This window comes from Macrosteles quadrilineatus, unplaced genomic scaffold (assembly GCF_028750875.1).
Source record: "Macrosteles quadrilineatus isolate MER2022 unplaced genomic scaffold, UCM_ALF_1.0 Scaffold_9__3_contigs__length_116548681, whole genome shotgun sequence".
Lineage (NCBI taxonomy): Eukaryota > Metazoa > Arthropoda > Insecta > Hemiptera > Cicadellidae > Macrosteles > Macrosteles quadrilineatus.
In genome coordinates, this window is record NW_026542602.1 from 86,913,798 (window position 1) to 86,937,999 (window position 24,202).

General features: G+C 32.0%; 1 protein-coding gene across 1 annotated transcript in view; it reads left to right on the forward strand.

Moving 5' to 3' along the window:
• The window catches only part of LOC129002478 (lachesin-like), a 277,618-nt gene that overhangs the window by 226,808 nt on the left and 26,608 nt on the right, over nt 1-24,202 (forward strand). Inside the window, exon 3 of the mRNA XM_054430313.1 lies at nt 9,395-9,442. Coding sequence (XP_054286288.1) covers nt 9,395-9,442 — 48 coding nt within the window. The remainder of the gene's footprint in view (nt 1-9,394; nt 9,443-24,202) is intronic.

The following is a 24,202-nucleotide window of genomic DNA, read 5'->3' on the forward strand; positions in this document are numbered from 1 at the left end:
ACTCGTTTGCATCATATAGTCAAAAATATTCAGGTTTGCGCCCTCGTTTGTTCAAAGCATTGTCCATCAACACCTGTCGATGTTTTAAAGGACAAGGATTTGTCATTTTGCAGAAATATCATCTAAACAAACCCTCTTGGTCTTTTTTATTTTAGGGTTTACTAAATTATCACCCATTTCATATGCCATTTTGTGTTACTACACAAATTTTAATCATAAAGAAAATCTGGTTCTATATCTCATAAAATGTTGATTGAAATGGTTAAACAAATCATACATGTTAATAATATACTTATTGTACATTTATGATTTTTAACCTATTTAGTTGAACGTGTATGTCAAATTAAATTACTAATTGGTTCTTTTTGTATTTTTTAAAATTTATGCCTTTTTACTTTACTAAAATCAATAAAAATAAATTTCATACAAGGCTGAAAATCCTTGTATATATTTCACAATTTACCTGGAACACGGGATTTCATTTCATGCTAAAGAATAATTTTGATGAATACCACAGGTACAAGTAGTGACTAAAACAGTTTTTTGTTTGTGCAGTAAGGGTGTTCATTTTATAACATAACTCTTCTTGTATTAGAAAGGACAAACTCTAAGCCAAGCGAATGATTATTAATAAAGGTGTACGGTTATTTTTTTTAATTACATAAATAAACACTAAATAAAATAACCTAAACAATATACCTCCTTAAAAATCTTCTAAATTTGAAATAAAACTATCTGAGAAAGTAGTATTTTCGAGTCTCACTCTAAAAAAAAATCATGTATGTATAGCTGGCTGCAACTGGTCCATATAGATGTGATGTATAATTCAGTATTGAAACACAATGATAAACCCAATATACTATTTCTGAAGTGTTTTTAATAAATTCGTAGTTATCTATAAGCTACAATAAACTCCAGTTTATAACACGTTAACTTGTAGCCTACTTTGTTATCAAGAAGGAAACACGTTGTCAAAACACCCTCAGCGAAAGAATGAAAGATTGTTGAAGTACTTGTGAGAACAATTGAATTGTCTGATGTATTTGTCTGTAGACTTTACACTTATCTTATTTGTTATCATATTATCTCAGACACGTTCAACAGCTTCAAGCTAAGTGTTTTCTTACTGAGCAATGTAAACGGAATTTACTTCATTTCAGATGAGCGAGTTTTCAGCTAAATTAGTCGTACATTTTAATTGGTTTATAAATTGGGAATGGTGTTTTTATTAATGTTAAATAATATGAAATATTTGTTATATTTCATGCTTATAAATCTGTTTAATGAATTTACAACGCAATAGGGTTACCAATTAAAATATTCGCGAGATAAATTTTAAACTTTTGTTACTACAGTTTTTTATGCAAATCTACATTTCTCGTAATCGTAATCTGACACGTATTTGGTAATTAGGAATTCGATAATGGAACTATGGCGAAAGTCCACGATGAAGGACACCGCACTAATCATTGTACTAGAGTAAGAGTAAACTGGTGTATGCACTATGTCAGGTGTTCCCTCATTGCTATGACGGTTATGTAAAACGTATGATTCATAAATGTGTAAGTGGAGAGACCTGACTCAAGTTTTGCCTTAACATTTATGTATAATGTATTAGTTAGTTGATATTTGTATATTATTTTTTTCAACAGTTTTAATCTTTTTAATACTACATACTATTAAAGATTATTTTATTAATTTTCCAAGTCCAATTATGCTGTAAAAAGTAATGTTGGACGTCATAAACCAGTAGCATGGAGTTTATAAAAATGTATTTCATCATCAATATGAACAAATTATATGCTAATTACATTAAAACGACCAAAGAAATAGAATATAGCAACATTATTATACATCATTAACAGTAATGATTTCCTATTAGGGTTTGGAAATCTAACGATAATAATTACACATTTCTAAACATGTTGTTAGGCTATTTTTTATAAATTTAGATTATTATTTATACCTTAGTAGACAATAGTCTAGTCGTCATATTTTGTTAAAATATCTGTTATAAGATTTCAAAAACGAATATGTATTCAGTCTATGGAATATGTAGCTTTGCAATTTAAATTGCAAAGCAGAATGTGACATAAACGGATGCGGTTTTGAATGATAATGAATGAAAATGAAACATTGCAAAACAAACGTCTGTGTTTTAATTTGCATATTTTTAAAACACTGTTTTGGTTGATGGAGTAGTTTCATGCTTAACAACTACACTACAGCGTTTTGAAATGCTTTAAACTTATATACCCCATTCCTTTTTTACTTATAAATGAATAATCTGTCTCTGACAAAAACGTCGATGTTTTTAAACTGAATATTTTTTTATTACTAGCTCGTAAGAAATAATATATGAGACTTAAAGATTCAGATGAGTATGAATGTAATCGATTTAGGAAAAAAACATTAAATTCCTTATTTAATAAAATTAATTACATTAAAATATAAAACAAAAAAAAATACTAAAGAAAATTGTAACACTGTGCGTATGGTTAAAAACATATTCATAAGTAGCCAATCTTGATTTCAGGTTTGTATACCTTTAAGGGTGTGAGTTAAGTAATGTTTATATTTGTTGGATTGTTTTTTTTTACATTACTTCAGGCTAGACCTAGGGGTAGCGGCATTATCAGATAAAATCCATTGGTGACTTGGCGGGGTTTGAAGCCGTTACCTCATGGACTGAAGTCCCGCTTTCTAACCCCTACACCAGCACACTCCCCTATAAGTCAATAAGTAGCCAATCTTGGTTTAAGATGTATATAAAGACACACTTAAGGACGAGAGTTAAGTAATGTTTTGTATTAGGCCTATTATGTTTTAAAATGTTTTATTTTTCTTACTTTAACCGATTGGTATCACTGAATAATGGAGCTAAAATAAACATAGTAAATAAATTAAATAAAAGACCGTTATGAGGGTATACAATTGTTAATCTAAGGCTTTCACATAATAAAAATACATGTTTTAAATTTATATGATTCATTTAAATTTATTTCATTGTATCTTGCAATTATTTAGGCAAATCAATTTATATTTCATATTTACTCTATTATTTAATAGTTAATATATAGCCTACTAACACATACCAAACCAGTTGTTTCAGTTTTTACAATTCCGTTTCAGTTTTTATCAAACTATTTAACTGATGCAACACATAGGACCGTGAGAAAAGGTTGGTAGTCATGTTGATGTAAGTAAACCCATTTACACTGCAAATTGTACGCCAATGGATCATGCGTTACATTACTAATGTATGTTGGTTGGCATTATCAGTTGGAAATGTCTAGTAATCATTGCAACGATGAATATTTAATTGAAATGGTAGACAGATGTTAGTAATTCATAGTGTTTTGGTATGTGTGTGTATGACAGAACTCGACAAGGTAATACGACGAGTGCCTCAACATATATAAATAATATAACCTTTTAAAACATTGAATATTCACAAACATCAAATTGATATTTTAACACTTTAAAACAGGTTTTTTTAATAGTTTATTAAAACTGTGATTATCACGATTAAATCTACATTTAACATAAAATTTAATTTATTTCTGGGCTTATATGTTCTGTGACCTGTATATTTAGGTGGATGTTTGTTGTATAAAAATTGCAAGTACTTGAAATGCATCAATACGATGCTACTTAGACATGCATTCATGTTCGGCATGCATGTAAATTTATATTTCCTTTTCCGACTGATATTGAACTATATTGGGAAAACTAGTCTAATTAGTTATTCATTATACATGACCTAGGATAATTTTGTTCTGTTAAAGGAAATTTGTTTAAAAAAAATTACCAACAGTTTTTAAGGGTTTCACATTAAATTGCTATTATGCGAGCCAATTGAAAAAGGTTAGGGGTAACTTACTGTTTCTGTTGTGGACAGTAATTCCTTAATGTAACTGTTATTCAAACATAAAATGTAATATGGAATACTCTATGCTATATAGCGTATTATAAATATAGTTATTTCCAAACACAATATTTCCTCTCAATACACATTTTAGATTTTTACAATTTCATTACATTTCACAATAACTTTTCAGTCACGTGGGACAATACACCTGTGACGACATGTTATGGAGTTTGTTGAACGTGAAGTTGCGTAAACTTGTTGACAAACTTTTGTCTCACAAATCATCAAGTTTCCAAAGCAATTTAAACTAAGCGTTGCATTGGTTTGTATACTTTACCAAATCTTTGAGCAGTTCCTCGTCAACACATTTTTTATCTATTTGGACGATTAACCGAAAATCAAATTATTTAACTTGCCAACCTTTTTTTCTAAAAGCCACTTTCGAATGGGATTGTTTATGATACGGATTTGGACAGTTATAGTCTTTGTGCTCTAAGATATATTGTAAATTATTTGAATAACATGTAGCTCACAACAGTTACAGTACAGTTCTATACAACAGTTAAAATATATTTCATTGGTTTACAACCTATAAATTCAATATCTAAAACCGTGTGGATATTTAAGGCTTGTAAATTTGTTATTTGTTGCTTAGTTCTTAATACTTAAGCCTTACAACCTTTAATTGATATAGCAATTGCATAATTTAATTTCATTCGGGACAACTTTCATACCTGATTTTAATTTGAAATTTACGCAAAATGTAGTTGATGTTTCGTAAATTAGTTAATACAGATTTAATCATGTTAAATAACGATCCAGAGGCTATATTTTCAAATGTAAATTAGTTACTTTCAGTATACAGGGTGTTCATTTGAAAACTTTCCATATCTGTTGTGTGCAAAGGTGAGGCTTTTTACACTTGTTTGTTCTCATTTCCCCCTAATTTGGACATGCCAAATCCAATAAAATTATTTTCAATTTCGAAAAATGCCCCAAAAGGGCCCAACTCGGGGGGTAGGGGTGTTTTTTGAGAAATTTTCAAATGTAAACATGGGTTGTGTGATACATCAATTTAAAGGTCTAATCATCCCGACTATTTTGGTGCAATAAAAATGTAATTATCTTTAACCGTATTTACAGGGTGGGTCAAAACGTTTTAAAAAAGGACTTTGAGGTTATGTACCGTATTAACCGAACTACTGAACGTAACAGCGCCAAATTTATTTCCAAGCTTATTCTTGATCTACTCTTTAAGATAACTTGTAATAAGGGCATTTTCCATGTTATTTTCTAATTTTTAAAAAATCTAAAATTTGAAGAATAAAAGAAAGGTGAAAACTCAAAATTCTTAAATAGCAAGGTATAACAAATTTCATACCACGTGAAAGGTCCTTTTTTAACAAACATTTTACGTATTTAAGTTTTCTTTCTATCTCTTACAGTTTAAAAATTGCAGCAGAAAAACTGAATTTTCTATGGTAAAATTATAACTAGTTTCCTAACAAAACACATTGCACTTTGCTCAACGATGATTTATGATTAACTACAAATTGATCAACTACTTTTACTTGTGTCAGTACATCTTTGACCCTTCATCCTGTTCTTTTCTCATTGGTAACTGAGCCAGTTTCAGAAATTTCTTAACTAAATCATTTACAGCTTTATGACTTAAGGTCTTACCTGGATATTTGTTGTTAAACACTTTGCAGTTATCCTGAAACACTTTTGTTCTGCCCAATAAGTAAAAATAAAGTCTATTTTTTAAGTGTACACCATATTCGATTAGATACTACAGAAAATAGTACTTTTTGAAATTAGTACTACCATTGACTAGTCAAAGGTACTACAGAAAGCGGCCCACATGTAGGTTGTCCTCATCAGCTATAAGACTTGTTTTTCACAAATTAAAACATAATGACTTGTTTGTAAATCAGGGTATCAATAATTATGAATTGTTTCCTTCAGTTAATGCACCATTAAATGTGTCTAGAGACGAATTTTGGCTGTTTTATTAGAAAACTAGTTACAATATTACTATGGAAAATTCAGTTTTTCTACTGCAATTTTTAAACGGTAAGAGATAGAAAGAAAACTTAAATACGTAAAATGTTTGTTAAAAAAGGACCTTTCACGTGGTATGAAATTTGTTATACCTTGCTATTTAAGAATTTTGAGTTTTCACCTTTCTTTTATTCTTCAAATTTTAGATTTTTTAAAAATTAGAAAATAACATGGAAAATGCCCTTATTACAAGTTATCTTAAAGAGTAGATCAAGAATAAGCTTGGAAATAAATTTGGCGCTGTTACGTTCAGTAGTTCGGTTAATACGGTACATAACCTCAAAGTCCTTTTTTTAAACGTTTTGACCCACCCTGTAAATACGGTTAAAGATAATTACATTTTTATTGCACCAAAATAGTCGGGATGATTAGACCTTTAAATTGATGTATCACACAACCCATGTTTACATTTGAAAATTTCTCAAAAAACACCCCTACCCCCCGAATTGGGCCCTTTTGGGGCATTTTTCGAAATTGAAAATAATTTTATTGGATTTGGCATGTCCAAATTAGGGGGAAATGAGAATAAACAAGTGTAAAAAGTCTCACCTTTGCACACAACAGATATGGAAAGTTTTCAAATGAACACCCTGTATAAATCATATACATATTACATTTTTATAGTACTAAATAAAAAATATCTTTTCCTTTGATCGACCGTTATTTTACATACATTGACATTTGTTTGAGGAGAACCTTAGCAGTTAGTTTGCATATCAAGTTTTAAGGTGGATGCAAGCTACAGAGTATCTTTACACAAAGTTTGTAACGTATATAAAGTCAAACATGATCATGAAAGTTGGCAATTGAGTTTCATCACGTTTAAGAAAGCAAGTTTTCTTGTGTGTCAGTTTATAAATTTAAACTTAGGTTTGCATTTCAAACATCTCATGATGAATCTTGTAGGGTTTATTGAATAAAAAGTGTTTATGCATGAGATAAATCCGTATGAGTTTGATATTTAGATAATGTTTTTCTAATCCAATGTGTAAAGCTAGAAATTATAATGATTGGTAAAAGTTGATTTATTAACAACGTTGAATTCACTTTGCTCTGATCGTATGATATAATCGGTTCTGAGGCATGGAAAACTATTGATTTTAAAACTGATATGCAGTTAGAAACATAAATGTGGTTTTATATTACACTTTCTTCTTTAATTTTACTGATCTATCAAATTGTTCTGTTGAAAAAAATTAATAAATAGTTTAAATATCCAAATCCTTGTTATTCAAGTTCTTCAAACTATGAGGTTACTTCTTTGTTATTTCAATGTATTTACATTTTTATTCATATATTTGGATGCACAATAACAGGTTAACATATTTTTTTTCTTTTATAAAGTAAATGAACTCCTACTCGGATATTTTAATTATTAGATGCATCGTGACTAACAGGTATAGTTTTGTTGTTATTATAATTTAACAGATTTGTAATAACAAGAAGAAATGTTGTAACAAGAGATGGCGTTGTAAGCAAAGCCATCGTCCTGTTAAGGGGTCGGACAGTAGTTATGTGTTAATTGTTTACAATTAGTTCCAATACCATTTGGGTCATCTGACAGCGAATAAAATAAAACAAAATAACAAAATCAACACATGTAATTACTTGTTGATTAAACTTATTTTAAACTTCCTTTGCTTTAATCGGTAACGTGTGACGTCATGAAATTAATAAAACATTGTATTAAGTTACAGTTATTAGTTAATGGTTGTAACGGAATAATAAAACTGACAAGTCATTTCTCCCACTATACCAATTATGATGGGTCTGCGGTTTTTAATGAGAAATAATTTGAACATTGCAACCTTAAAGTTTTCAACGTTAGGAGTTGTGCAATTTTGTTTATGAATAAAATGACTATAACATAGTAAATGTTGATAACATTTGGTAGGCACACTTTCTACAGCACACACGTCAAATCATTGTAGTTTATTTACGAACGACCAGAGACAGCTATAGTTAATGATACTTACAAGTACCCTTTTCGATGATCACCTTTTGTGCACACATTTTTTAACATGGCAAAATAACGACTTAACTCAATGTGTGTAACATTATGTTTGTGTGTTATATGACATTTAGAATAAATTTATATTTTTAAAAGTAAACTCTATTATTAACCAATTTTTTAATTATAAAGGAATGTATGTTTTACATTGAATAGCTCTTGGCATTACAGGTACAGTATGTAAAAATATTTAAGTTAATGTTCAACATGCGTAGCTGAGGCTGAGTTTACAAACAAGTCTGTGTATATTGGGCCTTAGCAAACATAAGGGTAGCCTCAGTGGTAGACGAACGCCTTAGTAAATAAACGCACATAACAATTTAGATAATAAAATACCTACCAATATACATATACTCTACTAAATGGAATTCATCTGAAGTCTACGCTGAGGATTAAAGATTTATTTGATTGTTGGAGTCGATTCCGCTAATATTATGCTGTAAATATCTAAATAAACACTAAACATAAGTGGGAGTGACTGAAGTTTTTCTTATATCAAATTAAAATTATTGAGACTCAATTTTATTGCTTATTTGTTTAATTCTTTTTTTTATTATATTTTAAGTTGTTCTATCCCGGTAACATTTGGCAAAATAACAGTGTAATCCGTAAAAAAATGTAAACACGTAGGATTTATTGTTTGTTTTGTGTTCCGATTTGACCGTCAATCTGACATATGTTTATTAAATGAGTTTCTTGTACTAAAAAAGGGCTTAAACATTTTAGGGGGCCTATAATTGTATTAAAGTTTTTTGGTATCGTCATTTTTAAAGAACGAACTATTTAATGAAGCGCCAAAACAAATTCCCTTCGCAGGGAACAATAATTTTAAACTAGTAGGTTTTGACTAAATAACCAGTAAATGATAACTGGTTATTGGATATAATAGATCACAGGAGTAAGAAACATTTAAAACTACAGCACATAAGTAGTAAGTTAATTAAACTAATAGACAGCAAGAATCGTGACTAATAATTAGCAAGGATCATGACTAATTTTGTCTCAAAAGATAAAAGATAGCTAGGTCCAAAATTCTAAGGATGGATATATTTTAAAACGTCAACTAAAATTCCTGTTGAAGCAAACTATACAGATGTGTTTATAACTAACACATGTCTCTTCCACCTGACGACCCATGTCAACAACACACATTCGTTTGTGAAAGGAAGAATTGAGGAAACTCTAGCAACTTTTGTCTAACAAATCATCATGTTTTAAAACACAGAAATCTTGTGATGTAGAGAAAGATAATGTTTTTATTTATTATTTTATCAATAAATGTTGAATTGGCATGAAAGATCTCACATAATATACAATTTATCACATAGTAAAGTAAAAATCAAATTGTATATATTATTCGTAAGTTTTACTTAGAGTTTTCACAACATATATTAGAGTTTGCTGATATGTGTACTTTGAAATGTTACCAATACACTTTCTTGTTTCAGGATCAGCAAAAGAAGAACTTCAAGAACCTTTTCTAAGTGTAAGACCAGGTTAGTATTAGTTTATTAAAACAAAAAACTTTTACTGTTGCAAGTAATTTAGGCAAAGATTAAAGTTTTAATTTGTTAGTAAAGCGTATCGTTAATCAGATAAGCATTTGGTGTTCCCTTTGCCAATTTCAGTTAATTATCTAAAAACCAACTAATTTCAGTTCATTACAATTCAACGTTATAAAATAAGTATTTTTGTAGCATTCAAAGCTTAGTGGATTTTTTACAAAAAATCTTTTTCTTCTTCTAATTCGAAAAAGATATACGTCTAACAACACTTGTAAAAATATGTTTACACTTATACCCTTGACTCATACATATAAAAGATGTAAGTGGTGATCGATTTCAATTGGACACTCCACCAATAATTATTAGAACCAATAGGCGAATGACAAGAATCTCTCAATGGCGTCCCTATATACAATTGACTATGGAAAAACCGGCACATAAGTTTCCATAAGTAAAATTGGAGTCAAAATTTACTTGTTCATTAATAAGCTTATTTCTATTTTTACATTTTCCTTATAAATATGGAATTCATCCCAAGCATTCATTCCATTTCTTTTCTTACAATTCTTTAAAATGCATGACTTCCATTTTTCCTAATGAGTGGACATTTTGTATAGTTTCTTATCCATCACCTATTGGGTCTGATGATGATTGGAGTGTCCAATTGAAATCAATCACCAATAACCATATTTTATATTTATTTACCGTCTTGTGAATCATTAGTATTATTAGACGTAGTATTACAAGTGTTATTAGACGTATACAGGTAATTAAATAAAACGTACGATGCTGATCAAGAAGCTATACACAAAATCGCATATTTGGTATTTATAAGTAGGGTTTAAGTAACTGATTTACATTCAGAGTTTTCTATTGTTAAACCCCAAGTGAAAATCCATGATTTATTCTTTTAACTATACTTTTATACAAAATAATACATAACTAACAATTATTTTCTTAAAGGTGAGTTCAATCTTTAGACATAAACTAAATGTAGGTTTTAAGTTGAGTCACAGTTGAAATTTCACAGTTTATAATGGGTTTATTGACAAATAACTGTAATCTTACTAAAGGAAAATTACAAATAAAGCTGTGCGTGTAGTTTGAACACCGTTAATGTAAAAGCAATGTGGAATAAATTATTTACAAAATTAATATTCTTGTTTGTGAAAGTTAAACCAAGGATAAAATAGGTGCACATATGTTTACCACTTTTGCATGAAACTGTGTAAGCAAACATAACAGTTTACCTTGGAAGTATTTTACATTGGTGAATATCAAGTGTGTTTGTTTGACGAGGGGGGGGTAGAGCTGAAGTATTGGTTTTTGGAATCGGAATCGTTCGTACTTGATTGAAAAAATGAATACAGTTCAATATCGTTTTTACAAACAGACATTAGTAAATTGTTTATAAGTCATGATTGCGTTTTAAATCGGGTAAAATTTCAAATAGTTGTAACGATAAGATTACAGTAATATTTTTTCGTACTCATTTAAATTAAAAATTACTCTTTTTTCTCCTGAAAACACTTTTTTAAACTTTAGATTTAATCACCAAAATAAATCTTTTGTAACTTAATTACAATAATCAATTGGCAAACATCAGGTAATTTAACAAATTTTTTGTCTAAATTATTTTTTTAAGAACCAAAACTATGAATGTAATCCTATGGTTACAACTATTGAAAACTCTACCTGATTTTAAACGTGATTTTGACTCATAAATGATTTACAAATGCCTGTTTTTAAAAACGATTTTGTACTGCATGCATCAACGAAATGCATCTCCTGTAAAGAATAATTACAACGATCAATTGGCGGATATAAGGTAATTTGACGTGTTTTTTGATTGTCTATATTGATCACGAATAACCACAAACAAAGATAAAAATTGACATTTTGTTATTTTGATCATACTACTAGGATTGGCAGTAATTAAAGACGTAGTTAAAATAAGATGAGCGATTAAAATTATGTAAAGTCGTATATTAAATCGTTATGCTTGTTCCAATTTACATCAGTTATAGATGCAGTGCAACATACTGATGACCTCTAAATCATCATTATTCACACCATCGGGAGCTATATATGCTACCAACACTAAACAACTAAACACATTTAAACAGTATGGCCTAAGACTTTTGACAATTAAAACTTAAGTAGTTAGTTAAGAGTTATTTTTTTTTATATAAAACATGTTACAAATAAAAAACAATATTCAAAACTGCAATTAAGTAGTATATCATTTAAAATCACCTTATTCAACTGGGACTTATACCATAAGCTCATTTTCAAGCCAGGAAACTTAGAAAGATCATGTCTCATTCTTACCTATTTTATGCATTCCCCTTCGCTAGAATATTCAAAATTTGTATGAAATAAATACAAACGAGATAAACGTTTTATAGTTAACGACTACGTTCAAATCTCTTTGAATAGTCCAAAAATAACCGCATGAATCTAATCCCCATTAAAAATAAACAGCATAAATCGTAAATGTGACGAAATAGATTAATTTTTGTCAAAAACTTATCTTTTACATGAATAAGTATAATAATTTTACAATGTCACCGACATTAACTGTATGCCATTTACTGTCGATAATACGTTTTATGGTTCAGTAGGTTTAGCACGAACCCCCTTTATGCACAACGCGATACCAACTGGGGCAAAATGGAGGCATTTGTATTCAAAGAGACTTGTTTGCGTATAATGAGCCCTTTGATTCATTAGATACCCATATTCATTAACGGACATCACTTGACACTTTGCTAATGAGTCTAATAATAGTATTAATTATTTCATTACAAACTCGTATTTAATTTCAATTAGAGTTTGAACATTCAATAAAACATTAAATATATATTAAAGGATAACGTTAAGCTTTTTAAAAATGAAACGTCTATAACATATTTTTTGTTGAATCAACCAATCCCTTCTTTACTACTTTGTACGTGTCATTTTAAATTGTACATTTATGCTGTGTAAGTGAATGAGCTGTTTCTTGCTAGATGAGCGAAAATGTTTTAACTTGCGTTTAGAATATTACAACTATTCATATCAATGCAATTTTTAAACATCTCTTAGTTTCAAACCTTTGTAAGATTAAAAAAAGTACTAAACCTTATTCCAATCGGGGTTTTTCACATAGTTTAGAACTTATAAGTGAAATATCCTTAGTCATTTAGTTTTCACGCCTTACTTGAAAGCCTTCAAAATTTTTCGCTAAAGTATAAATCAAATTCAAATGTTTTTTTTTTTACCAGCCTATTGAAAAAATAATTTAAGTTAGTCATTTCCATATTTTGCAATCTAGCTTTAGTCTAGCTGACAAATAAATCAAAGTTAAAAAAAAACGTTATTTCTAGAGATTATAAAAGATATTGGTCAAGTGTTTGATTTGCTTAGCTTATCTTAATCTATTATAATATACTTAAAACAATAAAATATATAAACAAATATTACACATATTATTTTGAACAGATTAAATCTTACCAGTTGATTGTAGAAAATATGATATATCATTAAAAAGATTAGTTGATATTCAAATTTTCTTTTCTTATATTATTTGAATGGTTCTTTATTAAGTTTCATTTTGTAAACAAAATTATTTTACTTCTAAGAAGTCTTTTTTGTATGTAAATGTATTTTTTGCATAACTTTTCTTACACAACTATCTAATATGATATTAGTGGTCAATATTTTAACTGAAAAATATAATATGACAAATAAACCAAAATAAAAAATAACTAAGTATAATATCTATCTAGAACTGAAACTGTAATTTTCAATTCATAATATTGAATAATATGTAAGGATTCATCACTAGTTTGACACTAAGAAACTAACAATAAAAATTAAGAATACAACTATTATAAGAAGAAACTATAACTAAGACCACTAAAACATAACAATACAAACGTGGTAATTTAGATAGGATTAGTTTCAATGCAATTGAAACATACATAGCCAATTCTGAAATCATTCGAGGTCCATCTCTAAATAGATCATGGTATGTTAATTGAATCATTGTAATTACAGAAGGCCAGTTAATGTTTATTCACTAGTCAGTTTCTACTATGATACATTAGTAGGCAGAATTGAGACTTTCTAATCAAAATATCATTACAATGGTGATTGATAAACACTCAACTCTCAACTGCGAAGAGAATAGTTTGTCTGTGTGGTTAATTAGTTGTTCATATTGTTAACTATATTATGTACAACGTTGCCTTTTTGCTAGTTTGTAAATTTAAAATTTAACATCCAATCATTGGCAGCGTTCTTACTCGGAAGTCTTATGATGTATAATTTGTAACTAAAGCCACAGATAAATGCTGATCGACCTAACAAATGTTGTACTCAACTCCTTAGCACAATCTTTAGTCGAATCTTGAAGACCTTAAAGGTTTGGTCGTGGTTGTTCGTGTACATAGAATAAAATTATGACCAAATAAGTAATAGAAAAGTATTTTAATAAGAGTTAAATTGTGTGTACATTCCTGTAGAAAACAAAAATCAGACTAACTTAATGCGTTGCTATGACAACGTCATCAGCTGACGCTACACCAGCCCCCCACGGAGAAAAGGAATCTATACATCATTTTGAAAAGTAACCCGTGGTCGGATTTGTCTTCCAGAACGAGTTGTATAAGAATTCGTAGATGGAGTTTGACAAGATGGTGGTAGTTTTGAGGATTCCTCTGCTTGTCCAGTCGGCACCAAACGTTTCGTGGGCTCAGGAATAGGACTTTCATCTGCAATAATATAGGCTGGCTTGACCCTGTCCAAAGATACCTTAGTTTCTTGGCCTCTTACAATGATGGTAATTGTCTTTTCGTCACGGCATATGACCTTGTAAGGACCAGAATATGGAGCCTGTAAAGATTTTCTTAAGCTGTCTTGTCGGAGGAATACAAAGTCACAAGTATTGAGGTTCTTGAACACAAACGACCCTGGTTTAATGTGGCGTGATGCGGGTGTAGGTCTTAGTCGATTCATATGCTTACGCAGCCCTGATACCAATTCTTGTGGCTCGTTGCTCTCGTGGGAAGGTATTACGAAAAACTCTCCCGGAAGACGCAGTGGTTCTCCGTACACCAGTTCAGCTGATGAAGCAGTGATGTCCTCCTTGAAGGCAGATCTTATTCCGAGAAGGACAAACGGCAGTACTTCGGTCCAGTCTGATTTGCTGTGAGCCATTATAGCAGCTTTCAACTGGCGGTGGAGTCTTTCAATCATACCGTTGGCTTGTGGATGCCAGCTGGTAGTGAACTGGAGCTTTATGCCCAACTGTCGTGCTAGGTCTTTAAACAAAGTCGATGTGAACTGGGATCCGCGATCACATGTCAACTTTTGTGGGCATCCAAATCGAGCTATCCAAGTAGAGACAAACGCTCCAGTAACAGATTCGGCAGTTATTTGATCAATAGGACAAATTTCAGGCCAACGAGTAAATCTATCTATGATAGTTAGACAGTACCTAGAAGATTTTGATAAGGGAAGTGGGCCAATTAGGTCAATGTGGACATGAGAAAAACGTTCTGTAGGTGTATGAAAATCACCAAGGGGAGTAGAAACATGTCTAGTTATCTTAGATCTTTGGCATGAGAGGCAAGATTGAGTCCATTTGTGGCAATCCTTACGAATGGAAGGCCAGACAAAACGATCGCAGATAAGTTTTGTTGTGGCACGTATTCCAGGATGACTCAGCTTGTGGAACTGGTCGAAAACTCTACGTCGCAGTTCTGATGGCACAAAGGGTCTAGGAGTTCCTGTTGAGGTGTCACAGATAAGGCTCAAATGGGTTCCAGGAATCGGAACTTTCTCCAATCTAAGAGATGTAGTACTTTCTGAAATGAGATTTTGAAGTTCTTCGTCTGACTCTTGTGACTTGGCTAAGGATTCATGATCTAAAACAGTTGAAATGGCTTCAACACGTGACAAAGCATCAGCAACTATATTTTGTGAACCACTGATGTGCTTTATGTCTGTCGAAAACTCAGAGATAAATGAAAGTTGGCGTAACTGAGCTGGAGGCAACTTGTCACGGCGCTGTTGAAAGGCATAAATAAGTGGTTTATGATCTGTGAATATAGTGAAAGAAGTTGTTTCCAAGAGATGACGGAAATGCTGCACAGCTTCATAAATAGCGAGGAGTTCTCTGTAGTATGCAGGCCAGATGCACTGTTTGGATGATAGTTTCTTGGAGAAAAAACCTAGTGGTTGCCAAGAGTCATCGACAAACTGTTGGAGGCAAGCACCTACACTTACTCCAGAGGCGTCTGTAAAGAGACCAAGAGGAGCATCAGGTTTAGGATGAAACAATAGTGTTGCTGATGATAAGCTAGCCTTGCATGCTTGGAAAGCTTCTTCTGTCTCTGGAGTCCAGGGCACAGGGAGGGAACCTTTTGAATCAGCGTCACTAAGTAGGGAGTGCAGAGGTGCTTGAAATTCAGCGGCCTTTGGCAGAAACCTACGATAAAAGTTCATAATTCCCAAGAATCTGCGAAGACCACGCATTGTCTGAGGTAACTGGTAGTCTTGTAGAGCAGTGACTCTCTCCTGAGGTGGACGTGTCCCAGCAGATGAGACTAAGTAACCTAAAAATTTAACTTCTGGTACACCAATTACACATTTAGATGGATTTACAACTACTCCATAGTCAGAAAGTCGTTCAAACAACATTCTTAGGTGTTCTTTATGTATTTCTTCAGACTGGGAAAATACTAAAATGTCGTCAATATATGCATAACAAAAATCAAGGCCGTGAATAACTTCATCTATGAATCTTTGAAATGTTTGACCCGCGTTGCGTAAGCCAAAAGTCATGAATGGAAATTCAAACAAACCAAATGGAGTGGTGATTGCTGTTTTTTGGATGTCATCTTCGTGGACGGGAATTTGGTGGTAAGCCTTGGTCAAATCAATGGCAGAGAAATGCGTACAGCCTGCTAAATTGAACGAGAAATCCTGAATATGTGGTACAGGGTATCTGTCAGGAACAGTACGAGCATTTAAAGCGCGGTAATCACCGCAAGGACGCCATCCATTTTCACCTTTAGGCACCATGTGCAAAGGTGAGGACCAGGGGCTTTCAGAGGGTCGAGCAATACCAAGCTTAACCATCTCCTCAAATTCTTTCCGGGCAGCTTTCAATTTTTGAGGATGTAAGCGACGTGGTCGACAGTGAACAGGAGGACCAGGTGTAACATTTATATGATGAACTGTTTTATGTTTCACAGCACGAGGTAAGCCTGGAGGACGAATAATATCAGGGAATTCAGAAAAAACTTCTGCCAATGGCGAAGAGAAAGATATAACTTTAATACTAGTTTGATTGTTGTTAGAAACTATTCCCTCGGCATTCAATCCCGTTTTCTTGTCAACCAAACATTTCATTTTGCAATCGGGTAATAAGTGATAGTGTGAAAGGAAGTCTGAACCTAATATAGGTATTGAAACATCCGCTACCACTAGACTCCAAGGGAAATTACGTCTAAGGCCTAAATTAAGGGTGAGAGGCATGGTACCATAAGTCTTTATTTCACTGTTATTGGCAGCACTTAGTGAATAGCTAGTAGGAAAACGTTTATATTTGATAAGGCGTTTATGAAAATACGACACATCAGACCCGGTGTCGATAAGGAACCTAGTTCGTGAATTTCTGTCCATCACAAAGAGACGGCCGCCAGCATTTGAACAATCCGTTGCGGCCTCTACGGATTGTTGCTGAGGTTTCCCTGAAAAGAGCACGGAGAAAGACATTTGGTAGCATTGTTTTTGAATTTTCTATGGTACCAGCACCAGTTCTTAGAGGGATTAGGTTCGTTTCCTGATCCACCACGAGACTGGGAACGACCCCTAGGTCTCACCTGTGTATCTCGTACTCTGGTTTCTGATAATGCTTGAACTTGTTTAGAGAGGGATTCTATTGCATTTAATAAAGAAGTGTTACCTGAAGAGACTTCACAAATACCAGGTGTTGAAGGAATGTCAGCTACCTCCATGATCTTATCAGCCAGTTCTGCCAGTTTGTCCAAGGAGAGCTCAAGTTGCGTAGTCAATATGGCTTGTGAATGAGGAGGGAGTCGTCTGAGCCACAGTTGACGAAGCATGTTGTCTTGAAGGGGAGTCGAGCCCGCAAGAGACCTAAGATGCCTCAAAAACTGAGAAGGCTTGCGGTCTCCAAGGTCCTCTTCACTCAGCAGCCGCCGCACACGTTGCTCTTCGGATGCAGAGAGGCGTTCAATCACTTTCTTTTTTAGATGTCCGTATTTGTCGCCTTGAGGAGGGTTTGTTATGATGTCTTCGACTTCAGCAGCAATTCCTGTGTCCAATTGCGAGACCACGTAGTGAAACTTGGTGTCGTCGTTGGTAATTCCAGATATAAGAAATTGCGAGTCGACTTGACAGAACCACAGACTTGGTCTTTCAGGCCAAAAGGGCGGAAGTTTGACGGCTACTCTGTTCACCGACATGTTTTGAGAAGTGCTGGGTTGTCCAATCCGTTGACGCAGTTCTTCATTCGCAGTTCTAAGTTCGGCGAGTTGAGTCTGCAGGTCTTCTAATGACATCGTTCGAAGGAGGAAACACAAAAGATTTAAACTCTTCAAAGAAAATAAGTCTTTAGATAACGGTTGTAGTCGGGGTCACCATTTTGGTCGTGGTTGTTCGTGTACATAGAATAAAATTATGACCAAATAAGTAATAGAAAAGTATTTTAATAAGAGTTAAATTGTGTGTACATTCCTGTAGAAAACAAAAATCAGACTAACTTAATGCGTTGCTATGACAACGTCATCAGCTGACGCTACAAAGGTACGTAAATAGTAATAAAAAAGGAGATGCATTCAACGCAACGCAACGAGTTTGACATAAACACAACTAACATTGTTACTTTCTCCACATAACAGCTTCAGTTTCAACTTCCATTTGTCAACGAGCGTGACAGTGATCGGGAAATGAATTCCCACTAAATCAACTTGTCATTGACATCATTCGCGACTCACTGTGGCATTGAGATTGATTAAATTGTCATCACCATCTCATTGACTCTCAATAGCAATGTCAAGTTGTATAGCGGAGTGTAAAATATTAGTTTTTATGTTTACCTAAAAATAAAGTATAAGTTCTAAAAATTATTATAGCACATATAAAATCCATTTCATTTTAACTCCACCATCCTTTTTACAGTTTAGAAAAATAATATTGAATACTTTAAAACAAAACCTATCAAGGAGAAACAGTGTTTAAAACAGGATTTACATTCAACATGTGCAAAATTATAGTTAAATAATTTATAAACGAGAATTTACAACTTTCATCATGTACCTATCAAACGTATTACATTCACCTTTGGACTTAAGTCAGTTTCATACGCTTTGTCCAAATTGTATGACAAATTAACATTCAGACAGGTTATATAAGTCCCTGCAGGACGTGTTGAGTTAATGTAGATAAAGTTTGACGGTGACATTATTAGCTCACACGACCCTCACTGGTGCTGTAAAGTTGACCAACACAACTACAGTCATTAGCATGAGTGTAAATGTTTGTTATAATTTCAAAGGTAACTCAAATTATATATCTCTGAAAGTGCTTTAGTAATGGCAATCATCAATTTCCAATGGTTAGGCCTAGATTGAGCTTTCAAGAGCTTTGGTGTTCTTTCATACTTCGATAGGCTGAAAAAGGTGACGGGTACTAGGTATCTTATGAAGGGATAGTCGATTGTTATATTAAGGAAGTTATCGAAATTAAATATAAGAGTGTTTATAGTGGTAGCCTACTTGTTACAAGGTCATTAGTTCGATCCCGGGAAAACTCAGTAGCTTTTTAGTGGTTCGAAACTGAGCCCTTCTCCCTTGACCACTTGACTGAATAATAAAACAGCTGATCTAGTGAGTAGCGAAACTACACAGATGATCTCGTCCATTATATATTCACCTCATATTCATGTTCAGTATAAAGTACTCACGTTGTGGTCGTTTTAATTATTGAATACATTGATATGGCTGCGTGTTACATCGATTCTACTACCCATCACTTTACATTACTCTATTTGCGTAAAAGTTATGTATTTTTACTTCGGATTAAGAAAAAGGCTGTTGTTATAATATTAACCAAAATGCTATTAACCATTTCAGTTTGAAGATTGTGCCACAATTCCCCCATTGCTCTATTGAGCCTTCATTTTATTATTTTATATATATTATTTGTCTTACCAGTTTTAATTGATTTGTAGTAGGAAATTATTAGGTGTTTACTTTAAAAAATTATAAAATAAAATAAAATGCAATTTTGAATTTTATTATACACAGTTAAACTAATATTACTTGGTGTATATCCTGCAAGTCTTTTTGATAAATACTTTACGGCCATTAAATATTTAATAGGTTTGAAATAATTTCAATAAAACTTAATATAAAAGTATGTAATGCAACTATTTCCTCCATGGAGAAGTGATGTAAGTTTTTATAATTGGGTTTGTCAGTAACGAGATTAGTTTATGTAATACCTTGGGAGTTCTTGTGTGTTTATTAGATGTCGTCCGTTTATACACTCCAGTCTTACGGGCTTTGATAAATTTGATAATACAATTGTTTACGTTTATGTTTAAAAATATTTCACTTTAATTAATGCATTGAGTTTTATTTTAATGTACTCTTTAGTGTACACATGGACTTTATTTTAATTCGGATATATTTTGAGAGCTGTTGAATGTTTCTATATTATATTTTTATCAGAAAACCATTTGGATTAAAGCAAAAGACAACCAGTTTTACTATCGTTATAGTTTTTGTATGTTTACACCCGAGGATTAGGAATCTTAATTTTAATCCCAATTTTATGGTCAACCATATAAGCCATCCATAATTACATCATTTTGAGGTTATCATTAACCTACCCTGTGTACTGTAAACCTTCAACTCAGTCAAAGTATTTAAAACATATTAAACACTATTACAAAAAGCTTTAAACTTTAAATGTTTTATTTTTTTAAATACTTAAAATTAGGGAGTGTTAAAGGCGCATTTGTAATGTTAAGGTATTGTTAGAGAGTAGATGGGAAAGTAAATGGCTCGGGACTAATCAAAGGCCCATTACCTCTGATGAATGGCCATACTGTAGTTGAGACTGTAACTGACATAAACCGATACATCTTACCTGGCGATTAGTTCTATATGATTGAGTTGTGGTAATGCCAGTTAGAAGAGAGCTTGATATAAGACCAATTAGAAAAAAGATAAGTTTTTCATCAAATCTTAATATAGAATTTAAGGAAAAAACTGTTATGTGATGTATTTATGATGCAAACGTCGGTTTTTCAATCACGCCAATTTTGAGTATTTTCTAAATTAAATAAGATTACATCCATAGTATTTTGTATAAGCTATAAGCCAAATAATATTAGTTTTCCTATATTAATGCACGTATTTTTCTAAAGATAATATTCCAATTGCTACATAACAAAAAAATCACGTAAAGGACAAAATTCCAGGCATTAAAATGTATATTTTTTAGGGGAGGAGTAGGAAACAGTAAAAATAAGTTACAAGTTCCATTATAAGTGGCAAAATGATATTAAATATCATAAAATAAAATTATACAGTATAAATATAGCTGTAATTTTGATTCATATACACTAGGATGTTATTTTAAGAGCCATTGAAAGAAAGAATTCAATGAAAATCATTCTACAAAAGGTGTAATATTAAAGTATGAAATAATTTGAATTCTATTTAGAATTAGCTGTAAGGCCTAACGTTTTCACTGTATTTTCAATATCGAATCGTGGTAAAAGATTGAAAACTGTTGAATCAACCGGGTACTTAGAGTGTTTAAAGATATTGAAGGTTAGGATTGTTACCGAACCGACAGGCGGGAAATCCAATTTGTCCGAGACTAAAGTGAAATCAACCTCGCATTATGTCTCGGTTTCGATATTAAACCTATTTCTCGAAATTCTGAAATCGTATCTTTTATCTTTTTTTAACGGATGAATCTAGGCCTTTTTCGAGACACTTCTTTGAAACGTAAACAAATAAGGGACTGTTTTCCTAATGATTACTTTGTTTAATTTTTTTAAAGTTAGGTATTTTTTTTTATCTAGAATAACAATTGAGTCGGTGAGTTGTTTAATCAGTCGTTACCACGATGAACATCGGTAGTGAATTTATAGTTTCACTTCCCGGGATCATCTCTAGCACTAAAGTTAAACTTATTCCTAATGCTTAAAACGTCAATCCTAAACTTAAAATGTTTAATGCCAAATTTCACGAAAACCGTAAATATTAAGAACATTGCGTTTTCAATCAAAAAGATAGAGAAATAAACCTCTAATCACATGAGATATTATTTGTTAAAATCGGATGACAAGCAACCAAGTTATCAGTTTTTTTTCTACATTTGGTTAGGCATTTTAAAAGGACTACCATACTGCTCTTTAGATAGGTCCTATTAATTTGCCTACCAGATGCACACTGAATGCAGTTATTATTTTCTACTAAATGTAGAAGAAACTGATAACTCGGTTTTTTTTTTTTTTTTTTTGCTTGAGGTTGAAAGGGACATATAGGAACGAAATCTGTTAAGCTCGTTTTTCCTTCTAAACTACAAATTTATACAAATTTTGAAATTTCTATCTTTGAAAATGCCCAAGATATAAAATAGTTTTCTAAAATTACAAACAGACCGACAGACATTTTGGCAACTCTTGGCATTTCAGACCAATATTTATACGGCATTTTATGTTTGTCCTAGCCCAAGGAACAAGTCCACAAAATATGTCCAGACAATTTGAAAACACCCTGTATATTTGTAATTTATACTGTTACCCTACTATTGGTTAACCTGATAATTCCAGTTCCTCTTTTAATTATTTCATGGAAAAATAAATATATTTTAAATGTTAAATTAACAATAATTCACAATAAATACTTTTTTTATAACTCGATACGTTGCCCTGGTAACCCTTCTAACTGCATGTGAAAAATATCGAGTTACTTCGACAATATTTGCAAACCAAGAGAACAAGATAAACATCCTTTCGTAGGGGAAACTTTATACCCAAAATGCGCAAGCACAAGTGTTTACTTTGGCTTAAAGTAGGACCCTTTACACTCTTGTCACCTCGTCACCTTCCATTCTATCTCCTTTAACTGCCTCCTCAGAATATATTATTAAGAGTCTAGTAAGGGTTTTAAGTTTAAGAGTGCTTGATATCCAGAATTGTTATTTGTAATTAACAAACTCAATAAAAATATTTTCAGTAAACTACTTCGAATCTTAAGGGTACATAATAATAGTTTACTTAAAATGTTTTTACATTAAAGTTCAAGTTCACGCTGTAATGAATTCGTTGTAATACAGTTACGGTAAACAAATTTACTGGAAAGTAAAGTTTTCTTTTTCGTTAAACGAAAGGTCGAAATTGTACTGACTTTTTGCTCGTTTGTTGCACTTTATGAAGGTTTTGAACATTTAAAATTACTACCTTTGGTTATTTTTGAAAAGTTGTAGTGGAGCAGGTTATGACAGTTCCCCAAAATCATAACAGATCCTGTACCATGTAAAGTGCTTATCATGTCAGTTTATTACGTCAGTGAGTAAATTAAATACGCTGATACAGTCTGTTTACACAGTATAATTTTGCAAACTGAAAAAGATGATTTCGCCACGGCTGATGTCATAATTAATTCAACAGTTCAACCATGATTTTGTTACCACTTTCAGCAATTTCTAGCTTGTGGTATGATCCATTTTGTTTAGCTTTTTGTTTGAATGTATATTGACTTTCGTATCTGGAATTAAATTAAGGGGTTTCCTTTCTAATATTTGTGTTTATACAAGTTTTTGTTTCTTTTTTAATTTCTAGTAGTTGCAGGTAATCGAACAAATGTCCAATACTTTGTTTCTAGCCTTACAATAATTTACAAGAACTCTTCCCCCGATCACAGATCGAAAGTCTATCCGGGGGAATAATTCCATGTAATGTAATGTTTTATTGTACTGTTTGATTTTTTGGAATAAAAGTATTTTGATTTGATTTGATTTGAAAATCCTATCCAAAATAAATCTCGCTAATAATTTTGAATAGTTTCTAACATAAATTTTATAGGATTTAATTTTGTTCAAATAATCCACATGCAACGTTTACGAGTTACAAGATATCCTGTTGTGATTGAAACAAACAACTGCATTAAATAGTTACAAAATAAATATTGGAAAATATAAAACCAAACATCAGGTGATTACAAATGTGTCCCTACTTTAGTTGTATTAAAACTAGGTCTAAAGGTTTTTACAGTTTTTGTACAAACCTTATCTAACCAACCACCCTTACAAAGGACATAGAAAAAACTATACCAAAAGAACATTGATATAGCATTAGATAACTTTAGCCAAGGTAGTTTGGAACGTAAAAGAGCAATAAATGTTACCAGTAATTTTTCGGTGAGTCAATTTTTGGGTTTTATTTAAACTAAAACCTAATAAATTAATGTCATCACAGAGGTGTCCACTAAAAGAATTCAACATTTAAATGACGTATTTTAGAACGACGCGATGTACAGTATTGTATTTTCAAGAAAAGAGAAAATAAGGTCTTTAAAGGCATGTATAGGTCTTCTTAGGAGGATGTTGTTCTTATCAAACACGATTATTTGCGAGTAAGGTTTCTCTTGCACAAAGCTTCATTCACCCTTATAGGGGAACACTGACTTCCCTACAAATTATTTCATAGTCATT